The sequence below is a fragment of the Limanda limanda genome, chromosome 6, assembly GCF_963576545.1.
Source record: "Limanda limanda chromosome 6, fLimLim1.1, whole genome shotgun sequence".
In the NCBI taxonomy this organism is placed as follows: Eukaryota; Metazoa; Chordata; class Actinopteri; order Pleuronectiformes; family Pleuronectidae; genus Limanda; species Limanda limanda.
The window spans coordinates 23,270,997-23,288,663 of NC_083641.1; the positions used below are offsets into that span (position 1 = coordinate 23,270,997).

The 17,667-nt window shown below is 45.8% G+C and overlaps 1 protein-coding gene across 1 annotated transcript in view; it reads left to right on the forward strand.

Moving 5' to 3' along the window:
• robo1 (roundabout, axon guidance receptor, homolog 1 (Drosophila)) overlaps positions 1-17,667 on the forward strand; it is a 131,171-nt gene that overhangs the window by 70,290 nt on the left and 43,214 nt on the right. Inside the window, exon 3 of the mRNA XM_061073233.1 lies at positions 15,506-15,663. Coding sequence (XP_060929216.1) covers positions 15,506-15,663 — 158 coding nt within the window. The remainder of the gene's footprint in view (positions 1-15,505; positions 15,664-17,667) is intronic.

The window sequence follows — 17,667 nt, forward strand, 5'->3', positions numbered from 1 at the left end:
CTCTCTCTCTCTCTCTCTCTCTCTCTCTCTCTCTCTCTCTCTCTCTCTCTCTCTCTCTCTCTCTCTCTCTCTCTCTCTCTCTCTAAGTATGTTAAGAAAAGACAAAATGTATGTAAAATTTTGAACTTCGTCCTAGGTCAAGCCAAGATGGCTATTTACATTACTAGGTGAAATAAGGTCGAGCAACAACCAGGGACTAATGTCATTGCTGTGTTTCCTGCCCTGGTAAAAGCATTGCATTTTCCCCATATTTTATAATTTATTTTAATGTTGTTTGTTTATCATTTTTAATCTCTATTTCTTTGATGGAAAGGAATAATTGATTGCCCAACTCTTGTTCTGTAAAACTGAATAAAGTAGGTATTTAAAAATCAAATCTCTCTCTCTCTCTCTCTCTCTCTCTCTCTCTCTCTCTCTCTCTCTCTCTCTCTCTCTCTCTCTCTCTCTCTCTCTCTCTCTCTCTCTCTCTCTCTCTCTCTCTCTCTCTCTCTGTCCCTCCGTCTCTTTATGGCAGGGGGACAGTTTGTTTGCGGGCACAGGAGAGTGTTTCATGTTTGCTTTGGCCCTTGCTTGTTTTACGTCCCGGCTCTGCGGCCCCCTGTGAGTGCAGTGAGCTGGTCATGGGTTCCGCAGGTGCTAATGAGATGTACCACTGACCACACATCCCAGCAGCTCTTAACACAGCCCTGTGTGTACACACTGCTGCTGACCTCAAACCTGCAGCTTCACGCACACTGCTCACACGGCCCAGCATCCAGCAGCAAGTCCTCTGCAACGTTACACTATATCTATCATCATATAGAAGATCTTGAAATGCGTTTAACTTTTTTTAAATAATCCAGACTTCCTCGATTTAAACTGTCCTCCACACAATCCCTTATTCACCTTTGTCATGCCTCTCTCTTCTGAGGCCGGATTTGAACCGCACATCCCGCTTGGTGCTGTAGATCTTTCATGCGTCCCTGCATCATCTCCCTTTGGCAAGAAAGCTCAAACATCTGCCCCCTCCCTACCCCCCCAACCCCAAATACTCCTCTGTCTTCCTGACATGCATTTCGTTATCCTCCATATCATGCAGCTCGGGTCTTTCTCCTCCATTTCTTAAATTTCCTCTCCCTCTCCCCCTGCTCCTGCTCCAGATGGGCTCCTCTGTTCCTGTCAGAGTAATCTGTGGATGATGCACAGGGGCTTTGGGCTGACCACATGCCTTTGGATGTTGGGGAATGGCATCCATGTTGAGTTTTTTTTTCTTTCTCTCCCTTATGAAGAGGTGAACTGGAGGTTGCTGCTTCCGCTGGTTGTCCCTGTAGACACCTGCTCAGCAAAGCAATGCAGAGGAGGGGGAGGAGGAGAGGGGGAGAGATAAGACTGGAGGGTCAGGGTTTCAGATATATATTTTTTTAAATAAGTCCCTTTAATTAGAATGACAAAATAACATAACTTCTTACACATTTTCACACGTTTGAGCAGAATAGACGGGGCAACAGAGAAATGAAAAGGAGAAAATAAAATAGAAAGTAGAACCAGGGGGATAAATTGGCCTTATTAAAAGTCAAATGAAACATGCCATCGGCTGATCTCTAATAAGTTCATTATATTGAACATTTGATAGGTTTTACACCATCCGTACCAAGGCCGCTCTTCTTCCCACGAGGATTAACTGCCAGAGGAAGCTCCTTCAATGTGATTAGGTGTTCACATATTAATTTTTCAGACGTTTTGAAGACCCATCAGCAGCCTCACTGCAGCCTGCTGGGGATGGGATCGAGAAGATATGAGACCGGTATTTAATATTCCCTTTTAATGTCACCCAGTAAAGGCGGCAGTTGTCCATCATCTCTCGGTAATTTTTCAATCGAGCTCCTCCTGTATTTAAAAATCGTCTTATCATGTGTCCCTCCCTCCCCCCTGACAATCAATATCTTAATTGACAGTTATTATCTGCTAATTCACGGCAACTTATTACAAAGCTAATTTGAAAATGATTTTAACAGGCACGATTGTACGAGTGAGTTGTTTCTCATTCCGAGTGAAAATTGCTGATTCGGGGATTTGGATTAAAGAACATAACGTAACAGGAGAAGTCTCTTCAGCAGATTCTGAAAGATGAGCTCAATGGATGTAATAAAGAGATGGAGAAGACAGACTTTGAATGTGGAGGCTGTTTAAAACGCTGAAGCAGAAACACACATAAAATATGTTTAGATAAAATGCACCTCCACTCTCCACGCTCCTCTCGGTCTCAGGCTGCCGAGCTTCACTTTAGGGAGTCGAAGAGAGAAAAAGCGAGCAGCACCTCAGAGGGAGGAAAGGATTTCTCTCCCACTTCTATAAATCTAGCAGATATTTTCGAGTCCTCTGTGAGCAGAGCTGGTGCAGAAGCCTTAAATTTCCCTTGCTGCCGCTGGGCTTGCCTCTGCACCCTGGGGAGAGGGAATCATAAATCACCTCACCAGGATGCTTCAGCCATGTTAACAGTAGCAAAGTGTCCCATAAAACAAAGGAGGAACAACTTTTTTTGTCTTTGTCTGTGCTCCAATGAAAATGTAAAGATGGAAAATCCTGGTAGGCTCAGCATCAGTCTTGAAACCTTACACAGTGTCAATTTCACAGGGATCAGGGTAATTCCTGGCACACTTGCATTACGTTCTCCTTGGCATCAGCCAGTGCGGAGCTACAGCACTTCCCTGTTTGGCAGTTGATCACGTGCACATTCCCGTTGTAGACAAGTGCTAAAGATGAAATTTCAACTCTCTATTTCTTTCTTGGCACGTTACCACTGACGCCGCTCCCTCCCTCTCTTTGCTCTGCTCCCGTCCCTATCACTTCCCACAGTAACAGATCCCCTCTGCGATAGGGATCTGGTCACCGTTTCATCTTCTCCGGCTCCATCTGGGACAGTTTAGGGTCCATGTGGAAACCATTGAGATGGGGACAGAAAGCTGATGAGAGAAAGATGTGCCCCTCTGGAGATGCAGCACATGTTTGGGATCCCTCGTTTGCGTTGTCTCGCCCTCTCTAATGTCCCTGCGCCCCGTACCCCCCCGCCAGACACACCTCCACACTTCATCCGCACAACCTCTTCCCCTCTTTCCGTCCCTCTTCCTCCTTCCTTCCTCGTCTCGTGCCTGGTAAAGTGATTGCAGGAGGACCGGCGCGGTGGAAATGAAAGTGGCCATGACGAAAGGCTGAGGGATCTGCTGCAACATTACATCGGAGCCTCTTGTGTTTCTTTCCTTTCCCCCTCTTTCCCCCTCTGTGCCTGTTTCCCTCCACACGGCCGCTATCGGGTTACGCCTCCGCAGTCACCTCCGCAACAGCCGCTGATGTAATCCCAGTTTATGACCACACTGTTCTCCACAACAATCGCATCGCTGGCTCACTACCGTTTCCCCAAACATCTATCACATTAGACTTTCATTGGAAACGTAAGTGTGTTAGGCTGAGATTTCCATTACGCCAATTGGAGGATAAAAGGGAGACTTCCAGCTTCCTCTGCTTTGAATTACGCTGTTTGACATGTGCTACGGAGGCATCCGCGCTCCGCATGTGCACTGGATCTCATTAAGCATGTATTAATAAGGCGTAGCCCAAACAGACTGGTGGTGTAGTCAGTAGGGGGGGGGTCTTAAAACACAAGCAAACACACCTGTCCGCATGGAGTCTGTGCATTAACCAGCCGGAGAGTCCAGCTGAGCAAAGGAATGAGCGGGAGCTGTATAATGTTTATGATTTCCATTATCTCTGACATGAGGTGAAGTCAGACCCTGGGTCAACATGAGCTGTCTCATCTCCAGCTCCACACCAGGATCTCATTCCCCCCCACCACACACCCCCGCCCTCTGCAGAATAACACTCCGTCAGTCCCTGCTGTTTGTCGACGATATCTCTCTGTTTTTGGAAGATGAGAGGAAGATTGGTGGCCATCCTGTTATCTGGTCGGGGGGATCTGGGGGCTAATAGAGAAGGGAACAGATCTGCAGCAGATGTGTTGGGCTCCATCACGTTCAGATGAGGGTAAGCCGCAGGTCAGAAGGCACTCTGCAGGAAAAGTGTGCCGTGTTTATGGACGTAATTTCTCTGATGGTGTGAGTTAGCGAGCGGACGGGCTCCTCTTACAGTGCTCCCCCTCCCCAGACCCCAAATCACGAGTCGTCCACCTAGCTCAAATGAGGCCGTATCGATGCCTGTCACGTCAAATCAAGAGCGATGGTGATGAATGTGCCGCCCGACTGCTGCTAACGTATATTTATTCTTTCCTAGAGCTGCTCCCAAATACATAACAGACATGTTAGTCCAATGTAACCCCCCCCAAGACCCCTGAGATCACCGGGGAGTGGTCTGCTCGTGGTGCCCTGAGTCAAATCGAAACATGGTGAATCAGCTTTGTGCAGCACAGGAGAGGAACCTACTGCCTCATGCTCTTAGTCTTTTATTATTTTCTTTATTTTACACAGATAAGTTTTTTCCTTTTTCTTTAATAATCCTTTACAGCACTTTAAATCTACCTCTGTTTGTTGAAGGTGCTTTTAAAAATATAAATTGCCTTGTCCTCCTTCCTCCCAATTGTCTTTTCTTCACACACAAACGGTACAAATATGAACGCACAAAGCAAAGACACATGTAAAAAAAGACAACCACACAGACTTCGGTTCCTCAGGAGGAAAAACAAGTTGCCTCACACACACACCCCCACCCCCCCACCCACCCACCGCTCTCGCTCTATATTCAAGAGTCCCGTGGCCCGGTCTGGGTCCGACACAGCTTCTTTGTCGTGGTCGAGCCGAGGAGGGGTCAGGTCTGGAGGAGCCGGGGTGGGGGGAGGGAGGGCCAGTGGGGGCTCCAGGGACCAGGAATGTTAATTGGGGAAGATTGTTTTAATAAGGCCCTCATCTCTGCAGATGCTGGGAGAGAGGGCGAGCTGCTGGGGCCACACAGATGGGAGGGCGGCTCACAGTGAGAGATTGTCAGCAAACAGAGCAGCGACACACAAAGTGAATTGAGCTGTGTGCAAAACACACACGTAGCCGGGTTTAGAGGCACGAGTGGATAAAGATATTCCACGGCTCTTGGCGTCTTCACGCCTGCTATTCTCGAGGTAAAGAGATTTACTGTAATGAGCATTCAAGGCAACAAATCTGCAATCTGCATATTCTCACCGGTTTTAGTGTAAAATCCAATTACAGTGCGGCGCCTCAGACCGATGAGTGCGGCTGAATACAGGCGCCGCAGCGTGAAAAGAGTGAGAAATTCAGATGTAAATACCGAGGAACGAGTTCACAAAGGGTCAGTCATTCTAAATTTAACAAAAAATATACTTTTCGAGTATCCTAAGTAGTATTTAGTCACGCCTGATAGCTAGTTTTATTTTTTAATAACTCCATCTATTTTTCTGCCTCTACCTCAACACGAGAAAAGTGGGTTTTTTTGGTGCTGGGAAACGGGAGCTCGTGGAAGAATGACATTTAAAGATTCAACGTCTCCTTCCAGAATCAATGCCCTCATTACTGGAGATAATCCACAGAGCTTTACGCACTGTCAGCACTTTTCATAGGAAGCGTTTATTCAGCTGAATTTAGCACCAATGGAAATGTCTGCACCAAGGTCCCTTATAAAGACATTCACTTCCTCTGGGCTGTGTTTACAATAACCTACAACAACCCATACAATAAATCCTTGAATCAAATAAGAATACTGGAGGTTTGTCTTATAATAACTTATAAATTAAAATGATCCCTCTGTGTAGAGTGTGTATATTTCATTCACGTATGCAGGAAGCAGCTTATTCACTGGTATAGCCTGTGAACAGGTCCCTGTGGCCTCTGTCTGTGTCGTGTGTGAAAGGCAGAAAGAGCCGGAGAATGAGGGAACACACTGTACAGGTGTACATGTTTGTGTGCGTGATAGTGTTACATCTGCTCTTTTGTGTCTGTTAGCAGTGAGCTTCAGGCTCCAGGCGATACAGTGAGTGGTGAAGAGCCAGGTTCTCAGTTCCTCCTCGTCCCCTGGGAGCAGGTGGTGGAGCTCCACCTATAGACAGAGCTCACAGCGCTGAGGACCGGCTTTACTCACACAGCTTCTACCTTTGGACCCGAAAAGCAGAGATGACATAAATATAAGTGCCGCAGTTCAATGTTGAGAGCTCGGGTGTCGATGCAGCCACATCGTTTGTCTTCTGCGGTAAAGGTTTTGCGAATGGAGGCAATTTTTGAACTTGTAAAATATGTTGATTTACCTGCTTCTCCCGTTTTTTATTATTTTTACTGCAACGTGAAACTCCTGAAACACAGCGTGAGACTGGCACCAGAATGAATTCCATTGGCATCGGCTCTGTGCTGTTTTAAATTTAACATTTTACTCGGCTCATGCAGCTCCGAATGAGAAAACGATGTACGTCTGAAGGCATTTAGCGAGTACAATGGTTGATGTAGTTTTGCCACAGCAGGTGACGAGATGTCCTTGAGAATCAAAACAGCCATGAAATCACTTTCATATGAAGACAGAGTGAACGCTCTGATCTGTCAGCGGCTGACAAATCCCCCGATGGCTCGTTGATTCCTCTCAATCACTGCGTTCGATGTGATAATCCCACACATGTGCTCATCTCATTATTATATACCAACCCACTGTCCATCCCTTTACTGGCTTTACCCCATGCACGGACTTTACCACTACATATTCCCTTATATTTATATGTATATATTTTTGTTGTTTTATATTTATATTTTTATTGTACTTTCCACTCCAGCAGCACAAGAACACTTCCCTACTGGACACTGACACAATCACATCATTGCATCCCATTCCTGTATCTGTATATATATTCTCTGTATGTGATTTATGTATGTATGTCAGTGAGGTGTTTAAGTGTTAACTGTATAAGCTACTGGATGATCTAAATTTCCCTCTGGATTAATAAAGTATCCTTCTATCTATGTATCTATCTATCTATCTATGTATCTATCTATCTATCTATGTATCTATCTATCTATCTATCTATCTATCTATCTATCTATCTATCTATCTATCTATCTATCTATCTATCTATCTATCTATCTATCTATCTATCTATCTATCTATCTATCTATCTATCTATCTATCTATCTATCTATCTATCTATCTATCTATCTATCTATCTATCTATCTATCTATCTATCTATCTATCTATCTATCTATCTATCTATCTATCTATCTATCTATCTATCTATCTATCTATCTATCTATCTATCTATCTATCTATCTATCTATCTATCTATCTATCTATCTATCTATCTATCTATCTATCTATCTATCTATCTATCTATCTATCTATCTATCTATCTATCTATCTATCTATCTATCTATCTATCTACTACACAGTTTGCTTTGCGCGGATCGTTGTTCCTACGATAATTTCATTGGATTAAATCCCTTTTTGAACATTTTCTTAACACTTTCCTTGAGTTTTTTTTCCCCTCCGACATTCCTCCGACACTGGAAACGTTGATTTCTTTAAGTCAAACTCCGGCTCACCCGGCACTCCAATCAAACGGCCTCTGTTTATTGAACCACGAGCTGCCAAGTCACTCAGTCACTCACTCAGTCACTCACATAAACCTGCCTCCCTGATGCCCTCTGTGCCTTTGGCCGTGTTCACCGCACGCCATCTCTCGCTCGCCGGGGCCTGACGAGAAGACTTATGACCATTTAAACAAACACAGGCACTCAATGGCCTCTCTGTCTGTGCGGCTGTGGAGCAGGGCTTTCCTTTATGTGGTAAATGTCTGTGTGTGTGTGTGTGTGTGTGTGTGTGTGTGTGTGTGTGTGTGTTTGCACGCTTGTGTTTCTTTATGTACACAAATTAATTGCACTTGGATACCGACGCACTCGAGGCCTGCGTGTGTTTGTCGAGCTGTGTAATGAAGAACTGAGATTGAATCGTCTTGTGTGTAACCTCACCGGGCCGCGGCGAGTGCAGACAAGTCCTCTGCTGTGCCAGTGGAAGGGTCCGTTCAGCCATCTGCCCCGGCTGCCGGTGCCAGGTATGGACCGTAATCACCTGGCACGGCGCAGTGTAAATGCCTTTACCCCCCCGATCCCCTTCATCTCACCCCTGCTTTACTCTACACACACATACGGCAGCTGGGCCAGGCTGAGTCATTTCCCTACATGGCGTGGTTTACATTTGTTCCTGTATATCTCTTCAGTTAGTAGCACATGTGCCGCTCATTCTCTGGAAGCCGATCAAAACACCGGGTCGCCCAACTCTCCTCAGATCTCTAACATCTTCAGAAGATTTTTTTCAAACACAGTTTCCCTCCATTTACCCCAGTTTTTCACTTGAAAGATCCCGTTGACAGACTCGCGCCGGGCACGCCTGCGTCTTTTTTGTTTATTTACTAATAGACTCGCATGGTTTATTATTAAGGCTCTGGATATTTACAGTTGTTAATCTGGACATCCTGTCTCTCCGTTTCGATGACGTGACATCTGAGCGTGGAGGATGACCTCACGGCGTCCGAGGTGTGCAGGTGCAAACCCTAAAGGCCAGCCGGGGAAACTGCTGACATATTTACGGGTGTCCGCCAGGTATCTTGCGGTCAACCAGGCACTTAGGCTGTCAGGCATTTTTGAACCAATGTGACTCGGCAGATGTGACCTCATATTGGGTGTCACGCTCAGTCCTGAGAGCTGCTATTGTTTGCTAGAATGATTGATCAAAGCAGCATTGGAAAATAAATGGGAAATCTATTAATTAAATCCCAAAAGAGTAAAAACATATAGGAGATGGCTTCATTATGATTATGTACAACTTTCCAAATTCTTGTTTTTTATTTCTAAATGTATAGTGTAGGTAGGGTTGCAAGTTCCGGGAATATTCAAAGTTGGAAACTTTCCATGGGAATTAACGGGAATATACAGGAATATACGGGAATTAACGGGAATAAACTGGAAATGTTGTGGGTAATTTATACTAACTGTTTACCTTGTCATATACAGACATAAATATAAACATTTTGTTGTGTCATAGGCTGATTTGAGTCCTGAGGAAACTTTGGGCACTTGACTTTACGCTTCTGCATCGTTGTGTCATTCTTATCATAGGTCTTTGCACAGTATTTGCAAATGTACACAGCCTTTTCGTCTACATTGGATGGGGTGAAATGTCTCCACACATGAGATAGTGCACGTGGCATTGTTCTGTAGAATAAGATGAGAAAAGTTTGTAAAAAAACACTAATGCAATGCCAGAGATATAAATAGTTAGCCAAACAATTGGAATCGTCTGTAAACATATTTTACAATTGATGGATAAATGAATGGAAATAGGCCAAATGAACAGATGAACAATCCTCAATCAGCATGCTAATATATTTTCCCCGGTTATCATCAAAACTTACCTGACTAGTCCTGCTCACTACAGCAGGCCTCAATAGCCCTGCTGTTGGGACTTTCTTCCCCTTTGCAACCCTAAGTGTAGGTGAAGTGTGTATCTATAATCACTGATCCCAGCCCGTGTTGTGGGCCGGCTCGGTTCAGCGTGCGAGCTGCAGCAGAGGATCGAGTGTCTGCAGGGTGCACGAGAGGGCATGAGCTCAGAGCTGAGGAACGAGAGCCAGATTGAGAAGGAGAGGGGAGGCTGCCATGTCCAATCCCATCTCCCCGGTGGTGGGGTCAGGGGAGGAACAAGGGAAAGAGAAGGAGGAGTGAGAGGAGGTTGCAAGGGGGGGGGGGCAGCGGTTCTCCAGAGGACAGCAGGAGTGTTGTTGTATTTTCACACCCACCAGCAAACTACAGAGTTGTGCAGAGCAACGACACACACACACTATACACACGCCGCTGGCGAATTATCCAACAGCCTTTGCAGTAGAGTGGCATGGGTTAGCACTGCATCGCTATGAGCGCGTCTCTGATGTGAGCTGCTCAGTGTGTGTGTGTGTGTGTGTGTGTGTGTGTGTGTGTGTGTGTGTGCATAGAGAGAGAGGAAAGATAAGGGGGTCAAATGCTGAGAGGGGAGCGAGAAATCTAGAGAGAAAGTGGGAGGCTCGTAGAGGGAGAGGACGAGAGGTGTTCGTCCCACAAGACGAAGCCTGGGGCGAGGTGAGGAGCGTCGATATGAGGAGGGCCTAGCACACAGCGTAGCCGCGGCAACTGACTGTGAACAAGGCAGATTTTCAGTTTTTTGCTTGTGGCATAAACAACTCCCATGAAGGAGCGGAGGAATGATGTTGTACAGTGAGTACAGCTGCGCCAGAGGGAGGCTCATCCATTGTAAAACCTATTTTAATACCCGTAAACCTGTCAGTTGACCAGAATGCAGCAGATTTGAATACGATAGCGCTACCGTGAAAATGTGACAGTTTTCCTCACCTTTGAAATATAACGGAAACCTCCCCATTATGGTTTTATTTCTTATGCGGTAAAATATATTTCATTTTGCTGTTTTTTCCAGACAGGAACTTTTCCCTGTCGCTGCTTCGTAGTGTTGAGGAAGTAAGAAAGAGCGATTCTGCTGCAGCTGGGCCTGGAAGCGGTCGAGTATTAACCAGGAACATCTGGGGCTGCTTAGCCATTTGATATTTTTCTCTGTATTCATTTTACAGTCCATTCATCCCTCCTTCGTATCCTCAGGTAATATTGGATGATGTTTGACCCCCGATGGCCCGAAACCGCGGCAACTTGTGAAGCAAATAGAGCTAATTTGTTCCATTTTCTTTATATGTGGCGCCCGCTCTCTCTTTTTTGGCTTCTACAGTTCTTCCTTTCTTTGGCTCCTTTTCTCTACTATTACCATTCATTCGTTTTCCCTTCCCTGTCCATTCTGTTATAAGGGAAAATTAAAAAAAAAAGAGCCAAAGGCGAGACCCATGCTCAGTGTCTCTGCAGGATTGACTCCCGGTGCCTTCTGATAAATCTTAAATCCCTAGTGGGTCTGTTTTTGTATCCTTCCACAGATTTGCCGGGAAGCTTGTTGTACTTGCTTTAATTTCCTCAGAACAAAGCTCATCTGATCTTCCCACCCAGACTTGTGTGTGGCATTAAGTCTTCATTTTCATTAATGTTGGAGGGGCAAGCCCGGGGAATCTCATTTTAATTTGACATTTAAACATCTGTTTTCAATTTCCTGAGGCGAAGACGGCGTGAGTGTGTGCATGTGTGTGCGGGGGGGGGGGGGTGAGTGGGGTGGGTGGGTGGACGAGGGATAGTTTGTGGGGGGTGATGAACCCGGGAGTTGTCAGAGCTGAGAGCAGCCGTCTCCGCTGACCTTTAAACGAGGGTTTGGGTGTAAAGAAATGATGGCGGCTAATTGCGTTAGCCTCAGCGCAGCTCCACTTTTTGCTACTGTGGACTCAGGGAGCGATTCATCATACAGTACAGCACCGTGTGGTTAGACTTGGCTTGGCAGGACCCAACAGATGTTTGCCTCTGCATACTAAACCTCTGCTCTGATAGAGGCAGTTGTTTTACGCCGAGTCAGCTGTTTGTGTTGCAGCCAGATGAGACACAATGAGTTTTGATTTTTAAGTGAAAAAAGCAGAAAGGAAACACAACGCAATAGATATCTTTTATCCCGACAAAGTGTATTGACAAATGTCCAGCTCCGGATATTCACTCTCTTCATCCCATCATCAGCATATTTGAGCAAATCCAGGACAGACAAAGAGGCGTCTTCATGCTGGGACCTGTGACTTCGGCCCATTTTCACTTATTAAGCCACAAAGTGAAAAAATCTGTACACACAAACACACGGATACACACACACACACACACACATTGAGCTCGGCCTGTGTTAATAGCGAAGGAAATATTATCTGCTGGGGGACAGCTGCAGGCTCACTAGAGAGACAGAATGGTAGAGTGGGCTCATTATCCCAAACACAGACACGGACCACACCAGATACACACACACACGCACACACACACACACACACACACACACACACACACACACACGCACACTTTCAGGACAGTGCACAGCGTGAGAGCCTCTTTTTTCACCCAATTCTGGGTCCCAGAGCTGGAACAGTGAGGGAGTCAGGAGAGTGGGGGGGGGGGCTGAAGGATAAATACAGGAAGGAGAGTCGTTGGATACCTTATTTAAACCAGGGGGGGGGGGGGGCAGAGTCAACCAATTCCACCACAGCTCCGGATCTGACAGGGCTTCTGGCAGGAAGAGTCGGAGCTTTGTACCCGGTCCAGATCTGGGTCCATCTGTCTGTCTGACAGACTGTCTGGCTGCCTCCGCCCCCCCCCCCCCCCCCCCACCCCACCCTCCCTCCCTTATTCACGCTGCCTCCATCCCAGAGGATTTTGTTTTCAGCTACACAGATGTTCGGGGCTGTTCTGCCGCGCTACACTCAGCTGTGTTTATAACAAAGAGGTGTTGGTTTGGAGGAGGAGAGAGGGCAGCGGGTGGGGGGGTGGGGGGGGGGGTGAGTGCTGCGGAGGAGTAGGAGGAGGAGGTGGAGGAGGTCACTGCGCTGTTGGTGTAAACACTGAATGATGCCAGCTCTCCCTCTGGCCTCCAGCTAGTCAGCACAGCATCCCTTTCTCCCCCCCTCCCTCCCTGTTTTTTCCCTCCACACATCCCTCTTTCATTTTCCACAGGGACAGATGCATCTGCATGTTGGTTGAAAGAGTTCCAGCGAGGCCAGCAGGGGGGGTGCAGACCAACTGAGAGCAGATGAGGTGCACTTACTGCTACAGTTAGAGTCCCTGGGCTCGCTCATCCAGCCCTTTATTACAGGCTCTGCATCTGCCAGGCAGGAGAAACACAAAGTCTCCTACAGACTCTGCACAGTGGAGTTCTTAAGAACACTTTGGGTCCATCAACAGGATATTGCTCAATCGTTATCGCTCACGCAAGATGTTTAGTCTTTACTAGGGTTGCAAAATTCCGGGAATATTCAAAGTTGGAAACTTTCCATGGGAATTAACGGGAATAAACTGGAAATGTTGTGGGTAATTTATACTAACTGTGTATACCTTGTCATATACAGACATAAATATAAACATTTTGTTTTGTCATAGGCTGATTTGAGTCCTGAGGAAACTTTGGGCACTTGACTTAATATGCTTGTGTCACGTTGTGTCATTCTTAACATAGGTCTTTGCACAGTATTTGCCAATGTACACAGCCTTTCCTTCTACATTGGATGGGGTGAAATGTCTCTACACATGAGATAGTGCATGTGGCATTGTTCTGTAGAATAAGATGAGAAAAAAGTTTGTAAAAAAACACTAATGCAATGCCAGAGATATAAATAGTTAGCCAAACAATTGGAATCGTCTGTAAACATATTTTACAATTGATGGATAAATGAATGTAAATAGGCTAGATGAACAGATGAACAATCCTCAATCAGCATGCTAATATATTTTCCCCAGTAATATCATCGAAACTTACCTGACTAGTCCTGCACACTACAGCAGGCCTCAATAGCCCTGCTGTAGTGTGAAGGATGCTGGGAGTTATCTGTGCATGTGATGGAAGAATGCACAGTGGAGGGTCGAAATGCAACATGCAGTGTGTGTTGCATTCCATACATCTTTAAAATAGAGTTTTGAATGATGTTTTTATTGCTCAGCTTTTTATTTGCGTTTTTTTTTTTTTTCAAAATTCCCAAACACTCCATGGAAAGTTTCCGGAAAGTTTCCGGAAATACACACAAAAACACATACTTATCGAGTAGAGAAAAAAAAAAATGAGAGATGTTTGCACATTTGCATATATCGGAGTGAAGGCTGCATATACAGCACCAGCAGTGTTTGACTCACCTTGATTCCTAAAGACTTTTTACAATAGCGCTCCTCAGTACAGGTCAACCTCGCTGGAACAAACAGAGATGGTGTTTCTTCAGATGGAGCTGGTGCTCTAATGGATCGGATGTTTACTGTTTACATTTCCATTCCTGAATGACTGTATTTGCTTTTAAGTGCAGCGGAATGAGCTCATTGCCACACAGCTGCAAAACTGAGTTTGGGTTGGATCGGAGCGAGTGTAGAGAGTTAAGGGGGTCACACACACAGACACACACACATACACACACAGTTGTTATTCATCTCTGTGCAGCACAGTGTTCATACATCTGCAGATGCCTCTCTCGTCCTGAGGAATCCGTTTGCTTTGATTCTGATAAATACTTTTTCTATGCTGAGCATTGAAGAAATGTCCAACTGTACACATGAAGGTCTCGATGTGATGATGCAGCGAAAGACTGGGAAAGGCTGTTATACTGCCTGTTGTAAACTCATGTCCCTACTGTTGCATTGGATTCCCACTCGGTAGAAGACAAGGCTGGAGAAGTATCTAACAGAAACTGGCTTAAAGGGTTTAGTCAGGAATTTGTTGGCTGTCAGTAGGTGAGGGGTCCAGGGGCGAGTTTGACTTTGATCTGAAACTAAGGTGACTTTAGAGCAAGCCGAAGAGCGTGAGACAACAGACGGCAAAAGCTCAGTTTTATCCCCAAAACACAGACAAAATAACCCACCAGCATACTGTATATACACATGCATGTAAAGAGATAAAGCACGTGCACACACGGCGCTGACCTCACAGACTTTGTGTGTGGCCCGAATTACAGCCTGAAATTTACAAGCGCTGTTTCTTTTTATTTTTTACAAGTGTATGCACTGGAGCTGGGAAAATGATTACTGGCATGCTGTCTGCAGAAGTGAGCTTGTTGCTTTTTCATTACTTTCTCAATAAAGCTCCAGTTTATCTTGAACACCAGATATATGGAGGCCAGAGCACCCGCTGGTCCTCTGGCCCCTCGGAAAGCAGAGGTGCATTGATCTGCTTGTAGCAACTAGCAGTTAGTAATGATATTGATGTGATATTCTGATAAGGCAGGCAGCCGAAGAGTAATGATTTGAGGTGAGGCGGGGTTTTTGCAATTTTACATTCGGGCCACAAATGAAAATCCGATTTGCTCATTTAATCTCCTCAAATCTTTCCATCTATTAGTATCAAATATGTGCCAATGAGAATGAGGAGCTACCAAGCCCTTATGTCCAAATAATGGAAATCCATGGCTGTGTCATCTTTTTTTACACCACCCTCTCCGGGGAAAATCAATGCAAATAAGAGTCATATCCTCAGCAAGTTCTTAGCAAGGCAGCTATGGTGGATTGAATCTAATGTAGATTTTCATCTGGGTGCACGAGGGGGGGGGATGTGAATGCAGAGTGTCAGGAAGAGATGAGGAAGCGATGATGGAGAGGTTGTGATCAGCGTGTAGTGAAGTGCTTGAGCCTGATTGCATGTCGCTCTGTTTGGTGCGTTCAACAAAGAACAAGGTCTCTGCTTGTGGAGATGATGATGATGGGTGCAAATGTGTTCATCATTACTGTTGTAAAGCTTATTCACAGTCACGTTATGGTGGAGCCGGCTATTAAAAGACCTCCTTAATGACTGTACCAAGAGTATTCATTGTTTGTTTTGTCCATCGCAATCATCTGCTTCTTCGACTTGCTGTTCTTTTCCTGACGAAGGACTTTTGTCCCTTTTTCTGTTTTCTTGCAGTTCTACGAGACGACTTTAGACAAAACCCTGCAGATGTGATCGTGGCGGCCGGAGAACCAGCGGTCCTGGAGTGCATGCCCCCCCGTGGACATCCCGAACCCACCATCTCATGGAAGAAAGAAGCCGTGAACATCGACGACCGGGACGAGAGGATCACCGTAAGCAAACTGACTTTTATTTCTGAAAACTGCAGTGACTTTAACATTGTTATTGCTGACACGCAGTCTGAATCATCGCCTGGAGACTGATTTGTATATTAGGATGATGATGACGGCCCAGTGATGCAAGTCCAGTCATTACCAACACCTCAGTGTTTGTTGAAAGATTGATTTGTTTGACTAATTATTCACATGCTGCAATTACCAAACTCAAAGCAGCCCATTTGGGTGGCTAGAGCCTTTAATGACGATGGTATAGAATGGGTCGTGCTTCATTAGTCAGCAGCAGGGCATTGATTTGGGATGTTTTGCTGATTGAATCAACCAGGAGAAGCATAGAGGGAGAAATGAGCTGACTGGAATCCAAGAGGAGAGAAAGTTGTACTCAGCTGCAGCAGCACCTACAGAATCCAAACAACTCTCGACGTCGGATTTACAGTGAAACCACCACTTTAACCACCTTAATTAAAACAACACTGAGCCAGCACTGCCGCATCAATCAACTCTACTGGCTTGCTTACTTAAAAATCTGTCTTAAATACTTCAGGCTCAAACAGCTTCAACCAAACACGACTTTGTGTCCGTAGCCATTTTCCCTTCAGCAGGAAGAGAGTTTGAGTTGTGTTTGATTAGACTGATTGGATGTGGGCTTTAGGGAAGTGAAGGCTCTGACTCAGCACTCGGCTTAACACAAGCAGGTACTGAGAAGGGAAGAAGTTAGCGGTGGGTCTGGATCCCATTTTCAAATCCGACTGTTGGGGTTTTCAAAGATCCCACATGGCACGGCTGTTGAGCAGTCACATAGTTTGGCCCCCAAGTGCTGACGGTGGCTAACTTAATGGAACAGTCATGGAAAATCACGTCTTCCCCTAGATAATGAATACAAGGCACCGAAAAAACGATGGTCGTCTCTCTCTGCCTGTAGCATTCGAGCTTAGGAAAATCCAGCCTGGACTACTTTACATTTTCATTACTGGGGATGTTGCTGGTGAGTCTTCAGCAGTGGACTGTGCATGACTAAACATTGTTTTTCCCACTGAGGTTGCGCACATCGAGCCCTTGACTTTAACTCCTCAGCCGTGCGAGTGCCCTCCCTCCTTCTGATGGAGAGAAGATTGAGAGTCCGTGTCTGGCCACCGAGCAGCATCACCGAAATAAACAAGCACATAACCTAGTTTGAAAGGAACTAAATCATATCTGCTCCTTGAGTTCGGTGGTTAGTGTAGGTGAGGTTCGCTGAGGACAAAGCATCCCAGTATGACTCTTGCACACATGGCCTCTCCAGTAATTATATTTTAGCTCCACTGAACTCACACACACGCACTATCTGATTTGTTTATTTGCACTGTAACATCATTTCCACCCCCCCCTCCTGCGCGGTGGAAGTGCAGGGACTTATCTCGCTGCTGTATTATGTGATCTTGTGCATCGATGGGTGAAATCCTTTGAGTCGGCGCTGTGAACACTGCTGCTGCGTTGTGTCCCTTGTAGCCTGCAGCAGCGTTGGGCCTTCTGTGGAAGTGAAAACAGCGTCTGGTACATTAAACAGCTGGTGTTGCTCACCGTAAACTTCCTGTCATGGAAACACAAAAAAAAAAAAAAAAAAACCACACTCGTAAGTGTTCCCGAATGACCACTTTTGAAAAGTAGCGCTAGACGTCACGTATGGTATGACCAATGGGAGTGTGTGTAATCAGCTGTGGTTGACAGATGGGGAGTCCACGCCCACGTCCACGGATCAAGTTGTGTTGGATGAGGGACAATCAAGGGGCCAATGTGAAGAATGTGTTTACATTACAGTAAATTTGGAGTCGGAGGGAAGATGTGATTGACGAGAGGAAAAGGCAGAGAGGGCGGAATCTTTATGTGTTGAACAGCTGAGCTCCTCAAAGGACCGTCCTCGGCCAGCCTGCATTGTTGTGCTCGGTTCAGCAACATGCTTGAACGTGCGGTCTCCTTGGTGATCAGCGGTGATCACAGCCGGGGTCCCGAACCACCTGCAGC